Below are 20847 nucleotides of genomic sequence, written 5' to 3' on the forward strand. Positions count from 1 at the left end.
AAATTTAGAAAATTTCACTTGCTAAGATTTAGTTTTTTGCAGTGTAGTTCTAAGAAGTGCACGCCTATTGTGACATTAGTCCTTTTAAGTTGCTTGTTTGGAGAGATTTGATCACTAGAACAATATAATTAAAACTAATTAATAACCCAGAAGCATATTTTCCTGTTTTCCTGCGGTTAAATATGTCTGAATACTAATCAGACTAATTTGTGTGTGTATTGGAGGAGAGGGGGGGTGGATATCAATCTGTCAGTATCTTCTGTAGTCGGAGCATCACACTGCCTCTCCGCTGACATCACAGCTGAAATACACAAACGACATGAAAGAGGAACAGATGTCAGCTGCAGTAAATAAACTCACTGGCCTAGAGAAAGAGAGAGAGAGAGAGAGAGAGAGAGAGAGAGAGAGAGAGAGAATGAGAGAAAAGAGAGGGGTATCTTGCTTGTGAGGTAAGTAGGTAGTTAGATTAACAGGTATGTAGCATTTGATATAGTTACTGTAAATAGTAGGTATGGAAAGAAAATACAGTGCCTTGCAAAAGTATTCGGCCCCCTTGAACTGTTTAACCTTTTGTCACACTTCAGGCTCAAAACATAAATATATGAAATTGTAATTTTTTGTGAAGAATCAACAACAGGTGGAACACAATCGTGAACTGAAAAGTGGGGCGTGCAATATTATTCAGTCCCCCTTGCGTAATACTTTGTAGCACCACCTTTAGCTGTGGTTTGTCTCTATCAGTTTTGCACATCGAAAGACTTCGAGAGGTTTTTGAATCAACAACAGGTGGGACACAATCGTGAAGTGGAACGAAATTTGTTGGATGTTTTAAACTTTTTTTAGAAATAAAAAACTTTTAAAAAGTGGGGCGTGCAATATTATTCTGCCCCTTTACTTTCAGTGCAGCAGGGACATGGTTAGGGGAAGATGGTTAAAATTGATGGGAAGATGGATGGAGCCAAATACAGGACCATTCTGAAAAGAAAACCTGTTGGAGTCTGCGAAAGACCTGAGAGTGGGACGGAGATTCATCTTCCAACAAGACAATGACCCAAAACATAAAGCAAAATCCACAATGCAACGGTTCACAAATAAACTTATCCTGGTGTTGGAAAGACCAAGTCAAAGTCCAGACCTGAATCCAATGGAGAATCTGTGGACAACTGCTGTTCACAAAAAACAAAAGAATCTATCTATGTGCAAAACGGATGGAGACATACCCTACGTGACAAAGCATTAACGCAAGAGGGGCCAAATAATATTGCACACCCCACTTTTCATTTTTTTTTATTATTTCTAAAAAAGTTTCAAACATCCAATAAATTTCGTTCCACTTCACGATTGTGTCCCACTTGTTGTTGATTCTTCTCAAAAATCACAATTTCATATCTTTATGTTTGAAGCCTGAAATGTGGCTAAAGGTTGAAAAGTTCAAGGGGGCTGAATACTTTTGCAAGGCACTGTAGATAGGTAGGTTTATTATGTACGTAGGTTTGCGTAACGAAGATGAGGCAGGATGCAAACGCATGTCTTTATTTTCCATGTAGTAACTAACAAAGAACTGAAGAAATAAAGAAAAGGTAACTAAAACAAAACACTGTGAAAGAGAGAATAAACTAAAAAAGCTGAAACAAACAAGCAAAAATAACAAACAAAGAAACAAACTACATAAAGCAAACCTGGAACACTGAAGACAAAAAAACACAGCAGGTCTGAGACTAAACAAAACACAGATAATGAAGATCCGGACTGATTAAGAGGACTAAGTTAAACAAAAAGCACGACAGAGAACAAAGGAGCACATGGGGTTTTTATATATACATAGGCACAGACAATGTATACAAGGGACACCTTTGGAAGTAACGAGGGGGCGGGGTTACAAATGAGACAGGAGGGATTATAGATGACAGGGCGGGGCTAAGGCACAGACAAGACCAAAAAAAATAAAAAACAGAGCCATGTGCTTCACATGAATGACATGGGGAGGTACACAAAACAAGAGAATAAAGCCTAATAAGTAGTAAATAAATAATTACAATTACAAATGTCTAATTAAGGCTTTATTAAGCAAATAATAAGACATGAATAAGCACCTAATTTGTGTTTCTTAGAATAAAGTGTTACCCATTTTTTTATTTTTTTTTTGTATTCCTTTACTGGATACTCCCCTCTGATTCGACGGGCAGATCTGCTTGGCATGTAGAAGTGTAAGAGTGCGCGAGTGTGCGAGTGATGAGTGTGAACACGGTAGGTTACCCCTGCTGACAAGGTGACAATAATCACTGCCCCTGAGCGCAGCCCTGACAGAAGGCCTTTAAAAGTGCATGCACTGAAAAAACAAACTTTTTGGTATAGTAAAATATACTTAATTAACTTTGATAAAGTCTACACCGTAATACTAATATTCAGTCAAAACTAAAAAAAAATAAGTAAGAATATAAATATATACACAATTTATTCATGTAATAAATTTACTGTGTTGTGTGAGTAAATCTTACTAGAAACATCATAGTTATATTTACATGTTTTTTTGTCAATGTACTTAAACCTAGAAATTCGAAGTAAATTTTAACCAAACAATACAACTAAAAAAAAAAAAAGTCCGCGCATGCGCGTATGCGTGTTCAACTAGACTTGATACGCGCCTTTTTTTAAGCAAGTTCAGAGCAGTTCAGAGCCAGCACGGAGGTGCTGCTGCAAGACTGGATCCAGTCGGGTGTTAGGTAAGCTCCTGCTTTAAAGATAAGGTTGTGCCGGCGCTGCCCGCTATCTATCAGGCACGGCCAGCCGTGTTTTAGCGTTGCCCGCAAGCTGCCGGGCACGGCTAGCCGTGTTTTAGCTGCCCGCTAGCTGCCGGGCACTGCTAGCCGTGTTTTAGCTGCCCGCTAGCTGCCGGGCACGGCTAGCCGTGTTTTAGCTGCCCGCTAGCTGCCGGGCACTGCTAGCCGTGTTTTAGCTGCCCGCTAGCTGCCGGGCACGGCTAGCCGTGTTTTAGCTGCCCGCTAGCTGCCGGGCACGGCTAGCCGTGTTTTAGCTGCCCGGTAGCTGCCGGGCACTGCTAGCTGTGTTTTAGCGTTGCCCGCAAGCTGCCTGGCACGGCTAGTCGTGTTTTAGCTGCCCGCTAGCTGCCGGGCACGGCTAGCCGTGTTTTAGCTGCCCGGTAGCTGCCGGGCACTGCTAGCCGTGTTTTAGCGCTGCCCGCTAGCTGCCGGGCACGGCTAGCCGTGTTTTAGCTCTCCCGTTAGCTGCCGGGCACGGCTAGTTGTGTTTTAGCTCTCCCGTTAGCTGCCGGGCACGGCTAGTCGTGTTTTAGCTCTCCCGTTAGCTGCCGGGCACGGCTAGCCGTGTTTCAGCGCTGCCCGCTAGCTGCCGGGCACGGCTAGCCGTGTGTTTTAGCTCTCCCGCTAGCTGCCGTTAACTGTGTTATGTAAACTGTATACTAAAATTATGTTAAAGGATTTGTGGGGTTCTGTTGTATGTTGTATTGTGTATAATGATTATAATCGTGTTTTATTTGAAACTGTTTGTTAGCCCAGAAAATGCTCTGAATGCATTGCCATGTTTCATTAACTTACAATCATTAAATCAAGTGTCACAGAATTTGACAAGGTTATCAAATTAACATTATTATACAATATTGTATGAAACATTACATTAAATAATAAGTGTTCCACTGCAAATGTGAAAATTAGTGACCAAATAACCAGGCATGTATACATTCCTAATGATGCCCATTCATGGTAAAGAGAAAACATATGTAATGCTCTCTAATTGATAAGATTAGTAAAATACTCAAATGAAATGTTTTTACATTAAAAAAAAAAGTGTAAACATTTGTTAAGCTTAAAGCATTAGGCTGCTTTTCATCAGTATTTTACAATTTTGGTTATCCAGTTTAGTCTTGTCATTTAGTTGTTATTATTCCAGTGTAAGTTAATTTGTAATGTGTTGTTCAAAATCATATTAACATTTTCTTTCAATTAACATTGTACCTGCAGGGTAGTGGCGGGTAAATTGAGGGCTGTGTGAGTGGAGAACACTCCAACTTTCATCTTGTTCAGGCAGGTAAGGATCTTTTGAGAATTTTTTTTTCTCTAGTCATTCCGGACACTGCATAATACCAGGATACAATTATTGTTCTATTGTTTTAATACTGCTTTTTTTCCCCTTCTTTTTTTTAGAGTCTCCTTACTTTCAGAACAAGCTGTTGCAGTGGACAGAATAGGCCTTAGGTCAGCTTAGGAGGAGGACAGACTTGACTGGTTTGAATGCTGGTGTCATCAGAGAGAAACAGTAGGCTTCCAGTATTATGAGATTATGTTATGTTATGGTTTTGCAAAATTTGCGACTTCAGGGCATCAAAACGTTTAGAGCTCTTAAAGCATTATAGGTTAAAACACCTACACAGCAATCAAGGCCACTCACTACCCTGCTTGTACTCTAACTGTCATTGTTCGTTTAAAGGTTGGGGTGCTCTTCGCGCACATTTGTCTAGAGACCATACACAAAGTGAACATTTAGGGCAAAATGTTTTTTCTTGTCTGATATGTAATTCATGTTTTCACACAGAGAGGCAATATTTTGAACATCTTGGAGCTCATCTGAAAAAGCACGAAACTGTTAACTGTGTTTTTAAAGATTGTGACTATAGTACTAATATATATTCAACCTTTGCCTCGCATAAAAGTAGGAAGCACAATCCTCACTGCCTTGAAGATTTTAAACAAATTGTATTACAAACATATTCTTGTCAGGCAACAGAAGACAATTTGTTGTTAGAAGAAAGTGAAGTTGCATCTGAAAAACCATTAGTCAGTGAGAGTGAAGATGTGGGTAAAGTCATTGTTGATCAGCTTTGTTCCTTATTTCTTAAATTAGACTGCATTTTCAATGTGCCGAGTAGATGTATAGATGAGATTGTAGACGAGCTTCGGTTTATTACCTGTACAGCATCTGCACCCGTTGTAAGTAACGTTGTCCGTGACACGTTAGAAAAATATAACTGCACTGTTGAAGAATTGGCAGTAACAGATTTGGTAAATGGCATTTGTGAGTTAAATCCTGTAAGTGCAGCCTTAGGTGAAGAAGGTCCTCTTGGCACAGCATACCAGAGAAATAAGTATGTAAAGGAACTTTTCTCTATTGTTGAACCATTAGAGTATATCCTTGATGCAAAAGAGGGAAAAACATTCCAATATGTACCAATTTTGCAGTCCTTGTCACAAATTTTGAAAAATAGTGACATTCAGGAGAAAGTTTTTAGAGAAAGACCTTGTTCTTCTTGTCGATATAATAGTTTTCGTGATGGTTCCCACTTCCAGGAAAACCAGTTTTTATCTGGAGAGGAGCTAAGACTTTCAATACTACTGTACTCTGATGATTTTGAAATATGTAATCCGTTAGGAACCTCTCGTAAGAAGCACAAAGTAACCAGTGTTTACTGGGTTTTGGCTGATATTCCGTCTGTATTAAGGTCTACATTATCATCAATTTATGTGGCTGTTTTGTGCAAGGCAGATGACATAAAGAAATTTGGCTATCCTCGAGTGCTAGAGCCATTGTTAAATGATTTGAAAAGCTTTGAAGAAGAGGGACTTTTTGTACCCTGTTTGGGAAAAATCATAAAGGGCACAGTATTTTCTGTGATTGCTGATAACCTTGGAGCCCACTCAGTTGGGGGGTTTATTGAAAGTTTCAGTGCATCATACATTTGCAGATTTTGTATTGGAGAGCGGTCCCAGTTTCAGGAGCTTGAAGTCAGAACTGGAGCATTTCCCAGCAGAACAAAACACCACCATCAGTTAGATGTTGAAGCAGCACTGGCTAGTAACACCCATAGCCATGGCGTTAAGAGGCACTGTGCCATTTCAGAAAGGCTGAGTCATTTTCATGTGACAACAGGTTACCCACCTGATATATTGCATGATTTACTGGAGGGTATTGTACCTGTAGAACTGGCGTTGTGCTTGGACATCTTGATTAAGAAAAAGTATTTCTCTCTTGAAGAGCTTAACTGCATCATCCAGCGGTTTCCATATAAGTGGAAAGACAGGACAAACTGTCCCCAAGTTATACCACCAACATTTGCCTTGCGTAAAACCATTGGTGGAAACGCACACGAAAATTGGTGTCTACTGAGGCTGTTACCATTTATGATTGGCCCCAAAATACCTGAAGAGGAAGAGACATGGCAGTTGTTGATGACACTCAAAGATGTTGTTGAGTTGGTGATGTCCCCTGCCCATACAGATGAAAGTATTGGCCACTTAGATAGCCTAATTGCTGAGCATAGATCTAGATTTATCAGTGCTTTTCCTAAGGAGAAATTGATTCCAAAACACCATTTTGTAGAGCATTATCCAGGACTTATTAAAGCTTTTGGCCCTCTAGTGTCCTTATGGACAATGAGGTTTGAAGCAAAGCACCACTTCTTTAAGAAGATAGTGAGACACACTAACTGCTTCCGTAACATTTTGAAAACTATGGCAAGAAAACACCAGTGCATGATTGCATACCATCTCCACGGATTAAATGTAAAAAAACGTGCCGTTTCTGTATCAAGCGTATCAAGAGTTCCACTACAGGTAGTACATGAAAACATACAAGAATTCATATTGCAGAAGTTTCCTGAAGAAGCAGCTGTTCATTTCACAAGCAAAGTAGAATTTCAGGGCACCAGTTACGGTATTGGCATGATGCTGGTATATAGATCCACAGGTGGGTTGCCTGACTTTGCAGAAATACTGCAAATTATTGTTGTTCAAGACAGCTTAGTTTTTGTAGTTAAATTGCATAGTGCGTGGTACTTTGAACATTTTAGATGTTTTAAGCTGGAGTCCACAAGCATAGTCAAGGTAATAGACCAGTCAGAACTTGCTGACACACACCCATTGGCTGCCTATGCTGTGGAAGGCAATCGAATGGTTTCTCTGAAACACCACATCTGCTTATCAAACTAGGTGATGTATCACTTTACCTTTACTTTACCTAATTACAAGTATTGAAACTTGTAATAAAAGGTACTTTTTGAAATGCACATGCACATATTTGTAGCCTGCATTAATCATAGAATATTTAGTTTTTGCTGTTCTCTCATTAAATAATGTCTTCTTTCTCTCCAGACATTCTGCTTGACCAAGGCTGTGATGATGTCAGGCCCAATTCAACTGCGTGTTGTTATTGAAGATAGTCAAGTTCACAAGTTAGTCCTAGCAGGTGGAATCCCAAGCACTGTAGATGAACTTCTGGCAACAGCCCAGAATCATTTTCATCTCCAAGGAAGTTTTACTGTTATGTACATGGACAAAGATTTTGATGACCAGTTCTTCACTCTAATGTCAACCGATGTGATTAAGGACAAAGACACAATCAAATTGGTTAAAACAGAACCGTCTGTTGTTCTAACATTTACTCCCATCTCTGAGACTGATGCTTCCTCCCCAGCAGCGTCACTGGATCGGTCTTTCCAGGATGATGGTTCTTCAGTGAGTTCATCCGACACAGTCATTATACAACAGCCCCCAGAGCATCGATCTCAACCATGGCCTGTTGATTTTGTGGTTCCCACCTTTTCATTTAATGTGGAAATGCTCCTCCAAGCAGGATGCAAGGCTTATGAAAGTGATGGATCACTCCTTCAGAATCCAAGCATAAACTCTGACATACTAGAGAAACTTGCTGAAGCAATATTCCACTACACTGCCTACCCCACTGGTCTGCAAATACAGGCAGTTGTAGAATCTCTGATCAACAAGTATCCATGCTTAAAAGAGCCTGGAACCTCCTTTTCTGGAATGTATGGGTGGCAGCAGCGTCTAAAGTACAAGATGGCAAACTACCGTTCTAAAATGAGAAAACAGGTACCTTGTCCTGAGCTTGATATCAACTCCTTGAAAAGGAAGTCCCCTGGTGAGAAAAATCCTGCTAAAAATTGCAAGAGACCGAAGAGGGCAGAAGTGAACTACCTTCCTCCACACCCAAGTGGAGAAACGAGCAACAGTCTGGAGAAGGAAAGACAAGAGCTTCTTTATGAAGTAAAGAAGAAGAACAACACCAAGGTTATTCAAGACAAAATGGCCAAAACGTTCTCCTATTGAAGGATTGAGGTTGTGAGTGGTAGTCCAGCGGCGGATGAGTTCAGAGAGAGATGGCCTGCTTTGTTTTGTGAAGCTGAGGTAGGTGAACCGCAAATTTAAAAAATGTAAAAAGAAAAATTCTCACATTGTTAAATTTTTTTTTTTAGTTTTTGAGTTGATAAACATATAGTAGGAACACTCAGTAGTAGGATTTCCGTTCTCTTCATTTTGTATCAGATCATGTGGTCCAGTTCCTAATGTACTCTTCACTTTTTTGTGATTTCAGATCAAAGAGGAATTCAGGAGAATAACTACGGTTTCCTTAGAGCAGACCTTCATGCGCAAACTTGACTACTACACTCCAAAACTTCTTGCCCTGATGAAGGTCAAAGGAGGTGTCGTGGGGACCAAGCTGAGACCACACTTGGACAAAATGTGTCAGGTGTGTTCTTTTTCTTTTCTAATTTGTTGTTCATTTTTAAGGTACATAAATACAGCCCCATGCATGTACATACAGCACAAATCCTATCACTGTGTAACTTCTGAGTACTCTTTGTCAAGTGAGCACACAAGCATTTATTTGCAAGGAGCAGTGACTTAGGCAACACATTTTGTTGTGAATCATACATTGGATGAGCCATGCGTAATGATTCGTTGTCTTCATTTGTTTGCAGGATCAAAGCATTGAAATGAGACGAGATGCTATTATCCGCAGCCTCATACTGTACCTTGGTGAGAAAGAAGAAGAACTTTTTAAAGATTGCCTGGTAATTCCTTTTTTCTATTTTCAACAGTACAGTTTAAAATTGATGTGCAAGTTTACTTTAAAATTAACAGTGGAAGGCATGAAGCGAGCTTAGTCATAAATGGTCAAAATCTTATATTGAGGGGAGGGAGGTGGGGTAAGTATATTCTCAAGAATTGCAAACCAGCACAGTTAACCGTCCGTACAAATTTCACTGTAAATAGATTTCATTTATCTCTCCCTTTTTTCTTTTTTTTATTTTAGCAAGCTGTGCTGGGAAAATTTTATTTCAACTGATTCTGAATGTTTCATTTTTGTTTTCTTTTCAATTTTATGCAGGAAGATAACCGCAGTGACGTGACTGAACACCTCCTTAAGATATTGGTCATCCATGGTGCTGAGGGAGAGGATCCAGTGGATGTCTCAATCCTTCTTGATGGTGCAGAGATCTTGCCGGGATGCTGCAACACTGCCAAAGCTTGTGCGCTGCTCATGGGGCTAATTTATGCTCTGAATCTGGCATACCCTTTGTCACTGCGATACACTTTTGAGGTGTTCCAGAAGCTTTTCCTGGAGCTGGATGTAATTAAACTGTCCCCGAAGGTACAAGCTTTAAAGTCAAAGTTGCTGTCTTAAGGACTACTGCAATGGCACATACTTCTCAGCTGATGGTACATCCTGATTGACTGGTCAGCAGTTCAGTTCATTTCAGTTTGCTGACCACTACACTGGACCTTCCTCTCACAAACTGCAGTTTGTTGTTCCATGGGACTGTCCACTGTCCAGACACCCAGACCTTGAATTTCATTTTTAGGTATGTGCTTGGCCCCAATGGCTGCAGTGATGTACTGTTTGCATTGTTGTGGATAATTTACAGGATTCTGAGTTCCTTTTCTTGACTGTTTTATGGGACATTGCCCAATTTTCCCTAGTCCTCAAAGTTTGCTTTGTAAGTCATGCCTCAGTTCTTATTGGTAAGTCCTGACTTTTGCCCAGGTTCCTGTCGCTACAGTTGTAAAGTAGGTATTTCTTTACAGTGAGCCATTTAATTTCAAATCACTCATACTGCTCTCAGCTGAATGTACAAGTGATACAAAGTAATTCCACAGATGTTAAAAAATGTTTTAATGTGTTTAGTGCACAGTTTCAGACTGTTTGAATGTTTTAATTACACTCCATTGTTTTACTGCATTCACTCTCAAATATTGGTCATGCGAACATTAAGTGGCTTCTAATATTGACCAAATAAATGGTTGAAATATATTGTATTTGTTTGTTTTTTTTATCATAAATGTACATTGTGTACATAGAGACATCATTTGGTAAAGTTTACGTGCATATAATGAGTAATATATATTTATATAACCAAGTAATTTACAATGTAAAACAGAAAAAAGCATATAGAATTAAAGATATTATTTTATAACATATTTACTTAATTTTTTTATGTAATGACCTTTCTGTCTATGAAGGAAAACTAAATGAACTTTACCTAATCAGTTTAAGTACATATCATTTTTGAATTAAATATAATTAAGTAACCTTTACTTAATGACTTCAGAAAGGTTAGGATTGGTGGCATGTACATTTTACTTGATTTTTGCAAGCAAGTTTTACTTGATATTCCATCAGTAAAATTTACTTAAAAAATGCTAGTGCAAATTGTTACGAGGATTTTATTAAGTAAATCTTACAAGTTATTTTTTTCAGTGTGGGATGTGTCAGACTACTGGAGAATTAATTACTTTTTCCTTTTATGTTTCGACAGGGGCATGAAGTTTTCCCTTAATTTGATTTCTTCGTTCGCCGGGGCGAGTTCCTCCGATCCTGATAGGAATACTAAAACAATGGCAGGCGAAGACGAAGCTTGCGTGAGAGCGCGTGAGAAGCAGAAGTCTGTCTCTTTTTTTTTATTCCCTGCGATGTTTTATACATGACGGAAGGCTTTCATCTGCATGCTTTGATAGGTGCCTTATTTCGCTTTTTTTTTTTTTTAAAGAGATGGATTGATACGAAAGACAGTTCTGGTGGAAACAGGAGAGTTGAGGTGCACATTGAATTCTGCCGTGATTTGATCAGCTGTGGTTTTATGTTTTTTTTTAGGATACAATCCAGGTCAGCACCCGAACATCCCTTTCAGACAGCTTCCTCTTACAGCGTCCACAGTTAATCCTGTTGGATGTGGTTGGTCCTTCTTGGTGGTATGCTGACATTACCCTGGATACCGTGGCTCTTGATGCATCACAAAGACTTGCTGTCTTGGTCACAGATGCGTCAGCAAGACGTGCACCAACAATTTGTCCTCTTTTGAACTCTGGTATGTCACCTGTAATGTTGTGTGCATTGCAATATTTAGAGCAGAACTGTGCTCTTACCCTGCTAATTGAACCTTCACACTCTTACTGCTCTTACTGGTGCAATGTGCAATTAATGCAATTAAAGTTTGCCACAAGGCTGCTCCAATTTAGCCTGAAACCTCCCACACTAACATGAGACAGGTGTTTCAGTTTCATTTTCCAAACCCCTGTATATATATTGCATATATATGTGTGTGTTTGTGTGTGTGGGTGGTTCTAATGGAGAAGGCTGGATGCTTTTGAGGCATCTTGCTGAAAGGCTTGACGCTGGCTGTTTTCCTGTTAAGGGAAAAATGGCTTGTTTTGCGGCTCTACTGCTGAGGTCCTGCTATTCTCCAGGCCTCCTTTCAGGCGGCAGCGGCGGCGAGGAGTTAAAAGGATGGAGGAGGAGGAGGGTCTCTGAACACAGAGCGACCGTGAAAATGGGTCAGTCTTTTATGACCACCTCTTTTATTATTGAACAACCTAATGGTGTTGCTCCACAGTGAGCCATGAGGCCGAATTATCGGAGACCGGACCCGGTGCTCTCTGGAACCGTTACGGGAGTTTGACGCAAGTTAAAAACAAAGACAGCATGTGGCTCTTTGGCGTCCAATCACAGCGGGAGAAACGACCGGTCCAGATCTTCAGATCTTCAGCAATAAACAGTGTAGAGTGTGCTTACTGATTCTATAGCCTACTACAGAATAATGTCGAAAACTACACTGAAAAAAAATGATGCGTAAAATTTACTTTAAAAAAAGTTTCTCAACTTTCTGCATTTGCTTTTCTTAAGTAAATTTAATTTCAGATGAATTTAAGTAACTTCAACTCGGTTTCAAGACTTAAATGTTACATAGAGTAAATAAGTGAACTGAACTTTAGTCAATCCTTTCTTTTAGTAAACTTTACCTTAATCTCTGCATACAATATTACCTAATTACAATTACTTAATTTATACAATATTACTCAAATAATTTATGATACATAATATGTTATATTTCCTGAAATGTAAATATTTTTACCCTGTCTGGAAAATATTTAAATTTGAGTAATATTGTATAAATGAAGTAATTGTAATTAGGTAATATTGTATGCAGAAATTAAGTAAAGTTTAATAAAAGAAAGGATTGACTGAAGTTCAGTTCACTTATTTACTCTATGTAACATTTAAGTATTAAAACCGAGTTGAAGTTACTTAAATTTATCTGAAATTAAATTTACTTGAAAAAAAGCAAATGCAGAAAGTTGCAAAACTTTAAAAAAAAAAGTTTTATGCATCGTTTTTTTCAGTGTATCCTATAGACTGACTGGAGACTGGAGGTGAAATAACATAACCCTGCAACTAAATCAACCTATGGATTCCTCTAGTAAAAACGTCCCATAGATTCCCATCCCACAGACAGTATCGAAGTGTACAGTGTACTTACTTATTCTATAGACTCCTACAGAGGCTACACTATCCTATAGACTGACTGTAGACTGAAGGTGAAATTACCCTACAATCTTCAACTAAAAACTTCCCATAGATTCCAATCCCACAGACACAGAAGTATCAGCATCAGTACATGGTATCTTTCTCTCAAATAATCCAAGAGAAGCTAAATCCTCACATGTAATCCTCTAGAAGAAACAGATCAAGGCATTGTAGAGGCTAGTGCTGATTCCATACTGGTGTATGGTGTATTTTCATGGCATACAACCATAGTTGGGTCCACTCATCTGCCTCAACAAGCCATCGACCAGTCTTACTTTCTACTTCTATTGCTTGATGACCATCATTTGCAGCACTCTACAGGCTTCATGTACCACCCCAAAGATGGGATTGATATTCCATCAGGAAAATGCACTGATATGCTGGATAGCAAGGTCTCATTTTCCATGATATTGTATATCATTTGTGGGCACCCTTAACCCCCTTATTTGCGGGATAATCACTGAAGTTGTGGGAGTAGTGGGATGTCTGCCTAAAACGCTCTTCCATTCAATCAATGGAACGTCAAGTTGGTGAACTTTGCCAAGCTAGAGGAGGTTAGATCTTTAAAAAGGTCTTTAGCCTGGTCTTCATCCTCACTGTACATGTTTTTTGTGGCACCAAAGTAGTTCTTCTTTGAGGCAATGCTTAAAAAAACATTTAAAGCTCTTTCATTTTTAAGAGTGCACTGTTGTAACGCCAAAATATAAAAGAACTTTAAGGGCAAACTTGACCTGGAAGTCAGGGTAAAAGTGGTATGTCTGCCTAAAGCCTAAATATTTGCTTTTTTGACTAATCAGTGGAAAAACAAGTTCCTGCAGGGAAGGAAGGGGGGGTTCTAGAGCTTTAATAGGGTCTACCGTACATATTATTTGGTACCGAACATGGTTCTCCTATATGGCATCGCTTTAAAACACCTTTGTTCTTAAAATTGCACTGTTACACAACATAAGTATACATAAGTAAACATAAAAAATCAGCTCTACCTGGTACATCATGGTACCTCTTTTTTTAAAAGAGCACTGTCGAAAAAAAACCCCATATATTTTAACATATAGTTTAACTTCAGTCATATTACAAACTACAAAGAAAATCACAGGAGACATGGGAGAGACAAGTGGGATGTCTATACTGCTTAAAAAACATTCGAAGCATCTTTTTTCATAATTTTAAAAGTGTGCTTTTGTAAAACCAAAATATAATCAAAATCTATTCATATTAAACACTGTGACCTGGCGAATTCGAGTCATGAGAAAAATTGGGATGACTCTCTAAAGCCTAAATGTCTGCTGGGTCTATACTGTACATGTTTTCTGGCATCAAACACTGGCACCAACAGAGGTTCACCTCTATTTTTTAAAGAGAGAACTGTATATATATATTGTGGTAGGCCCCTGGGGTTAGGGGCGTGACCACTGTGACCCGGAAGGAGGAAGCTCACAGAGATACACAGACACGGGGATTAAATGAACTCAAATCATACCTTTATTGGCTTGAAAATGCCCTCCACCACACCCAGAATAAACTTAAAACATAACTCAGCCCAATGGGGCTCTAGAGTCCGTAGAATTACTTAGTTTTTAAGTGTTCATACGAGTCGGCGCAGCCTCAGCCCCCAGCTCCTCAGTGAGAGTTCTCCCAAATGATGGCGGAGGCTGAGTATATATGCCTGTCTCAACTGGCGGCTCAATCAGCCCTCATGCGGGCCAGCTGAGACAGGCATGGCTTTGCGCTCTGGCGTGGGGCGGACCCACAACTCCCCCGCCTCCTCACGCCACAATATATATATATATATATATATATAATAAAAATCCAAATGTGTTACAAACATCTTTCTGTGAATAATGGGAGAAGCTGGAGGCACCTTTTTATTTTCTTTTTCTTTTTTTTTAAGAGTGCACTGTCGAAAAAAGCCCATAAATATAATAAAAATCCACTTATATTATGAACACCTAGGCAAATCCAAGCAATTTCAAGCCGAACCAATTTGGTCCGGGCGAGTGTCTGTTTCTATAAACCTGAGGAGCTGGCTGCTTTGGAGATGATGGGGATAAATCTGTTTCGGCGTCCCCTGAGCAACAGTGTAAGTTAATACTGCTGCTACTTTTTTCTCCATATCTTCAGCTTCAGATGCCGTCTGCTGCTGTCGTGTGCACTGGTGTGTGTATTGGTGTGTATTAGTGTGTATTGGAAAGTGTGTGTGTGTGTGTGTGTTAGCATCTCGCTTTGACCTACGGCTTAAGTGGAATCCCTCATAAAAGTGGTGAATTAAAGCCGTCCTACTGTGTTGTTCTATCTCCATCGATTCTCCATCCCTCCTCCCTCCCTCCCTCTTTTCATCCCTCGTTCCATTGCTCCCTCCCTCCATCCCTCCCTCCATCCCTCCCTCCCTCTAGAGTGTATTCCAGCACTCTAAGCTCCAGAAACATCTGCAGACCTCCTTCGGTACACATATTTGCTCCTGCTGACCACTGAAATGACTCATCCAGCTGAGCCGCCACCCCACCAACACACACACACACACACACACACATACCGCACACACACACACACACACACACATATCCCCACCGCCGCCCACTTATCCAGCAAATCCAGGCAAACGCAGCTCACAGGAAACTGTGCCGAGAATGATCCAGAGTGTATGAAGTGCCGCAGTACCACAGCCGGCCATCAGAGGGCACTGCAGCATTTCCGGACTCCTCCGCCGAGCGGCGTGAGCCCAGCAGGTGTGGCATGACTGTACGCATATGTGCGACTTCAGGGGCTGGGAAATCTAACACAATCAGCCCGACACCTGAAGCCAGAAGCAGAAGCACACACTCCTCCTGCAGCAGACGTGACACACTCCAGCATCAGGTGATCTCCGGGAGGGGTGATCTTCCTCTCCGCAGAACGAATACTGTAGATATAAAAGAGTGAGAGAGAGAGAGAGAGAGAGAGAGAGAGAGAGAGAAATGGTGCCTCAGCTCAGAGCTCAGAACAGTTCACAGCTTTATCCGTTATATTTCCACTTTAATCAGATTTACAAGTGTTTTTTTTTTTCTCAGTGTTTGTCAGTTTCCTTTTCACTTGTTATACTGAGACACAGTTATGTTAGGAGCCATCATTTGAGATGTAAATGCTTCCAGAATTTGTAAATCTTCATTGAATTAATCATGTTTTGATCAAAATTGCACCCAATTTTACATATTTGTGAATGTACAGACTTCAAATCAATTCACACAAGAGTTTTCTTTTCAGCAATAGTGAGATTAGAGTGTATATTAGTTGAAATTAGTATATTAGTTTGGTCTGCTTCTTTTTGTTTTCACACTGCAGTTTAGGGAGCGCACCAAAGACCTTTTTTATGTGATTCTCCTACATCCTTTCATCATCACTTACGTATCGATGCGTTTTCCTTAACTTACTGACGCTGATTGGTTTTAGAAGGACATGCGTCTGACGTTGGCGTGTTGATAATTCAGCAGGTGGTTCATTTGGCAGGAAACCTTTCCTGGATCAGGATAAAATGAATGAACAGATTCATTTCGTCTCCAATGTAGTGCTGCTGCTATCGTGGTTTTTATACCAGCAGCAGCAGCAACTTCAGGCACAGTTCTCTAGATTAGTTCAAATTCACCAAACGAACGAGCTCGTCCTGAAGCAGCTGTATCCACGGCTCATTTTTCCTGCTTTTCCGGTTATTTTGAGAGGGTACTGACTGCAGCCTGCAGGAAGGACGTCCAGTGCGTCCAGCTCCGCCCACTTTGTTAGCGTCATGCCGTCCATTCCCGCCCACCTTGTCAGCATCATGTCTTAGCTCCGCCTCTGAATGGAAGTAAACAATGTACAGGGCAGGTAGCGGACTTTAAATATAATGTGCCGCGTCGTCCGGCTTAAATACTGTGTTACACTACAGGCTTGCGAGACTGACGAGGCGTGGCGTGGCGTGGACAAAGTGGGTGGGACCGGACGCACTGGACGTCTAACCCCGCCTTCCCTGCTGCAGTCAGTAGTAGTTGGTTATTCTTCTTCTTCTGCTGCCGTTGTTGAGGAACGCTGCTCAGCTTCCTGTAATTGGTCCGAAAGTTCGAACCATCCAGAAAAGCGCTTTCACACTGCAGGAGAACCGGACCATGGTTCAGAAGATCCGGACCGAGACCACCTATCTTGCTCGGACCAAAATCTGGTCCTTTTGTCCGGACCGTGGTTCGCGGCCCCTTTCACACCTGCTACTTTGGTTCGGACCAAACTGAAAAGTCCGAAAGTCCGGACCAAACGAGGCAGGTGTGAAAGCACCCTTAATGATTAATTCAGTTCATTATGTGGCTCATTATTACTGGGACAGAATACATAAGCAGCACCAGGTGTTTTTATTATTTTTCTTGATGTTTCTGATATTCCCACCTCTAGGATGCAGATTGATAAGACCTTGACGGTCTAAGAGTTTGAGTAATTTGGGCCATTTCTGCCTAATGAAAAAGTGATTTAGTACACTGGATATATACTATCAGCTGCTTATAATGAACGAATAAAGGAACGATAAAGGTAAACCTATTCTTTAGACGTGTTTCCCAATAGATTTCTCTGAAACCAAGTGCCAGGCGGGGTTAGCAACAGGCTACACTCTGATATTCTCGCCTCTAAAAAAATGAAAGAACTAGCACTTAGCGTTGTATTTAGTAGTGAATGCTAATTCTGCTCCAGCAGTGCTATCTGGGGTTAACACCAGGCTACAATCCCATAATACTCCCCTCTGAACGGCGAAAGAGCTGGCACTTAGCACTGTGGTTAGCGACGAATGCTAATTCTGCTCCAGCAGTGCTAGCTGGAGTTTACCGCTGGCTACAGACCAATAATACTCACCTCTGAACAGTGAAAGAACTAGCATTTAGTGTTGTCGTTAGCGGCTAATGCTAATATTGCTCCAGTTGTCCAACGCTGTCAGTTTTTGGGACAATTAAAGGATTACAGTATATTCAGACATTTAAATCTTCAATATATTCCAACAATCAATTTCAACAGTCTTGGTGTGTTATTATGTGTGTTAATGAGTGTATATAATATTTATCTCTATATTTATCTATATATTTCTCTCTCTCTTTTTGTGCGAAGACGGATTTTGAGCTTATTGAAAGGGACAGAGATGTGACACATGGGAGCAAGCTCTTCCTTTTGTAGTTTTTGAAGAGCGAGAGAGAGGTGGAGAGACATAAAGAGAGAGAGAGAGAGAGAGAGAGAGATAGAGATAGAGATAGATAGACTTCCCTTACACTCGCACTCGTCTCTCAGGAGCTCAGTCTCTTTCTTCTTTTTAACCATCTAAAGGTTTATATATTTCTATATATATAACCTGAGACAGGTTTGCGTCTCTAAGCCGCCGTCGCTGGGTTTGAGACGTCTGAACTCTTTTAGATAAGAGGTACAGTAGCGCGTGAGACACGGCAGGCGAGGCGTGGGAATCGCGGCACCGCTGGCTAAGACTGGCACTCGGGTTGCCAGGCGGAATCTGGCAGTGCAGTGCAGTACAGTGTGCTGGTGTACTGTGTGTTTACCTGACCTCAGGTCAGGATTACCTGTTACTTTATACTCTACTAGTAGTAGTAGTACTGCTCTCTGCTTCACCGCCCCGCCCCTCTCTCACTCTTATCTCAAGATAAAGGTCTGTCTGTCTTACGTTTCCAGTGCTTTGCTAATACATCATCAAAATGAATTTAGAATCCAATGTAAATGGTATTGGAATCAGTATAAATTTTGGCACAGAACCAAAATAGACTCAGTTCCAGTGAGAATTTACAATCAATATTGATTTAGTACCAATACCAATTTAGAACCTACAGTATATGGTGTCAGCACCAGTGTGGATTAAGTACCAGTGTGAACTTGGAACTTACATAAATTAAGTACCAGTGTGAGTTTAGAACTTATATGGTTGTGGCATCAATGTGAATTTATAACAAATTGGAATTCAGCACCAGTGTGAATTCAACACCAGTGTAAATTCAGCACCAGTGTGATTTTAGAACCTAAATGGTGTCAGCACCAGTGTGGATTAAACACCAGTATAAATTTGGAACTAATATGGATTAACTGTAGTACCAGTGTGAATTTGGAACCAATTTGAATTCAGCACCAGTGTGAATTTGGAACAAAAATATACCCAGCACCAGCATGAATTCAGCAAAGAATGCGTTTGATACCTAAATTCGGCACCAGTCTGAACACTGTACCAGTGAGAATTTGAAACTAATATGGGTTCAGTACCAGTGTGAATTTGGAACCTATATGATCTTGGCATTAGTTTGAATTTAGAACCAATTTGAATCCAGCACCAGTATAGATTTGGAACCAAAACTGACCCAGCACCAGCATGAATTCAGCAAAGCATGCATTTGATACAAAACATATATTCAACATAAGTATGAATACTTGGAGCCAATGTGGTCTTGGCACTAGTGTGTTTTCTTAATCAATGTGTTTTCAGTACCAGTATGAATTCATCAGCAGTGTGAATATGGAATCTGTATGATTTCAGAACCAGTGTGAATTTTGGAAGCAATAGTTATTCAGCACCAGTATAAATTCAGGATCAATGTGTGAAATGTGAACCTGCATGGTCTCTGGTACTTAAAACCAAGTGATGGTGAATTTTAAACCAGTATGAATTCCGAACCAGTGTGAATTTGGAATAAATGTAGTTTTTTAAATGTATAATATAATAACTTTAACTGTATAAATTACTCTGCAGTTTGAGGGTTAACTAGAGGGCGAGTGCAGTGGGTTTATGGGGTCATTGCTGTGTCAGTCAGGTTAAAGCAACAGTCATTACTGAAACACACACACACACACACACACACACGAACACACACACACACGTATTACAGGTCCACATATTGTAGGACACTCAAAAACCTATAAACCCCCATATTTCCATCCCGACCGGGAGCGGATTTACTGCACAGCTCGAGCTGCTTCTGTCTGCGCTGACCTTCAGTATGATGGAACACGAGAGAGAGAGAGAGAGAGAGAGAGAGAGAGAGAGAGAGACTGTCACATCTCTCTCTCTCTCTCTCTCTCTCTCTCTCTCCACAGGCGCTCTCGCACATCACTAATCACATCAATACTATCAGCCCATCCCTCCATCAAAACACGCAGGAGGACAAAATCTGTCCGTCATAATCCTGCATCACAGAGATCCTGCATTATATTACAATATTCCTCTTTCTGATTCTTTGCTATTCCTTATTATTATTATTATTATTATTATTATTATTATTATTATTATTTGGGTGGTGGGTCGTTGTTCTCAGCACTGCAGTGATTAGCATTGATTAGCATGGTGGTGGATCAGATACCAGCAGTGCTGCTGGAGTTTTTAAACACTGTGTTTTTTACTCTATTACACACACTCCTACCTGCAGCTGAAACACCTTGTAGATAAAGTAATGTCAGAGACAGTTTATTTTAGTGATTTACGTAGTTATGTCAAATGTGCATCGTTCTCTTTGAGTTAGAGTGTGTCAGTGTGTCTTTGCTATCGTAACGACAGGAAGAGTACACCTTGCTCGGCTCGAAACGTACAAAACGCATGTACTAATTCTCTTAATTAACCATGGGTGTGAAATAAACCATTCAGTGTCTTGCCATTCTCTTTAGGAGCCAGGTGAGCTCTGATTTTGGCAGATTTCTATTTTAACGGTGCAGCTACCTGGACATGTCCAACACTTCTCAGCAGAGGAAACTGGATGTGTTTTCTGTTGCCAAGGCAGCAAAACACCAGACATTTACTTAAAACACACCTTATTTTGAAAATAGAATGTTAACAGGGTGTAAGATAGCAATGCGCATCTTGATGCACCATACGCAGGGTGTAAGATTGGTCGTCCTCTAGAAATTCATCATTAAGCCAAGGACACTGCCCAGCAGGACCCTGTTGGTGGACTATGCTGAGAGGTGGTAGTGTATGAGGTGTTAGTGTGTATTGTGCAGGTATAAGTGGATCAGATACAGCAGTGCTGCTGGAGTTTTTAAACATGTGTGGGGTCCTGAGCATTACAATAGTATACATTTAATATAAAGCTCTGGAAAAAAAATAAGAGACCACTTAAAAATGATGAGTTTCTTTGATTTTACCAAATTGAAAACCTCTGGAATATAATCAAGAGGAAGATGGATGATCACAAGCCATCAAACCACCAAACTGAACTGCTTGAATTTTTGCACCAGGATTTCAAA

The 20847-nt window shown here is 40.4% G+C and overlaps 1 protein-coding gene across 4 annotated transcripts; it reads left to right on the top strand.

Moving 5' to 3' along the window:
- Positions 1-2593: 2593 nt before the first annotated feature.
- On the top strand, positions 2594-10083 carry LOC111189600 (uncharacterized). Of its 4 annotated transcripts, XR_007428895.1 has the most exons (7): positions 2594-2723; positions 3999-4065; positions 4182-6959; positions 7122-8174; positions 8362-8517; positions 8750-8842; positions 9160-10083. XR_007428895.1 is itself a non-coding variant. In XM_049470580.1 (5 exons), exons 3-5 carry the CDS (start codon positions 8413-8415, stop codon positions 9454-9456), a joined length of 495 nt encoding a protein of 164 aa, XP_049326537.1. In that variant the 5' UTR covers positions 3884-4065; positions 4182-4293; positions 8362-8412; the 3' UTR covers positions 9457-10083. The 4 variants fall into 4 exon arrangements, 1 of the variants encoding a protein (XP_049326537.1); XR_007428896.1 differs by lacking the exon at positions 2594-2723 and having other exon boundaries at positions 3869-4065; XR_007428897.1 differs by lacking the exon at positions 2594-2723 and having other exon boundaries at positions 3869-4065; positions 4182-4293.
- Positions 10084-20847: the final 10764 nt, after the last annotated feature.

The sequence above is a fragment of the Astyanax mexicanus genome, chromosome 22 (genome assembly GCF_023375975.1).
Source record: "Astyanax mexicanus isolate ESR-SI-001 chromosome 22, AstMex3_surface, whole genome shotgun sequence".
Lineage (NCBI taxonomy): Eukaryota > Metazoa > Chordata > Actinopteri > Characiformes > Acestrorhamphidae > Astyanax > Astyanax mexicanus.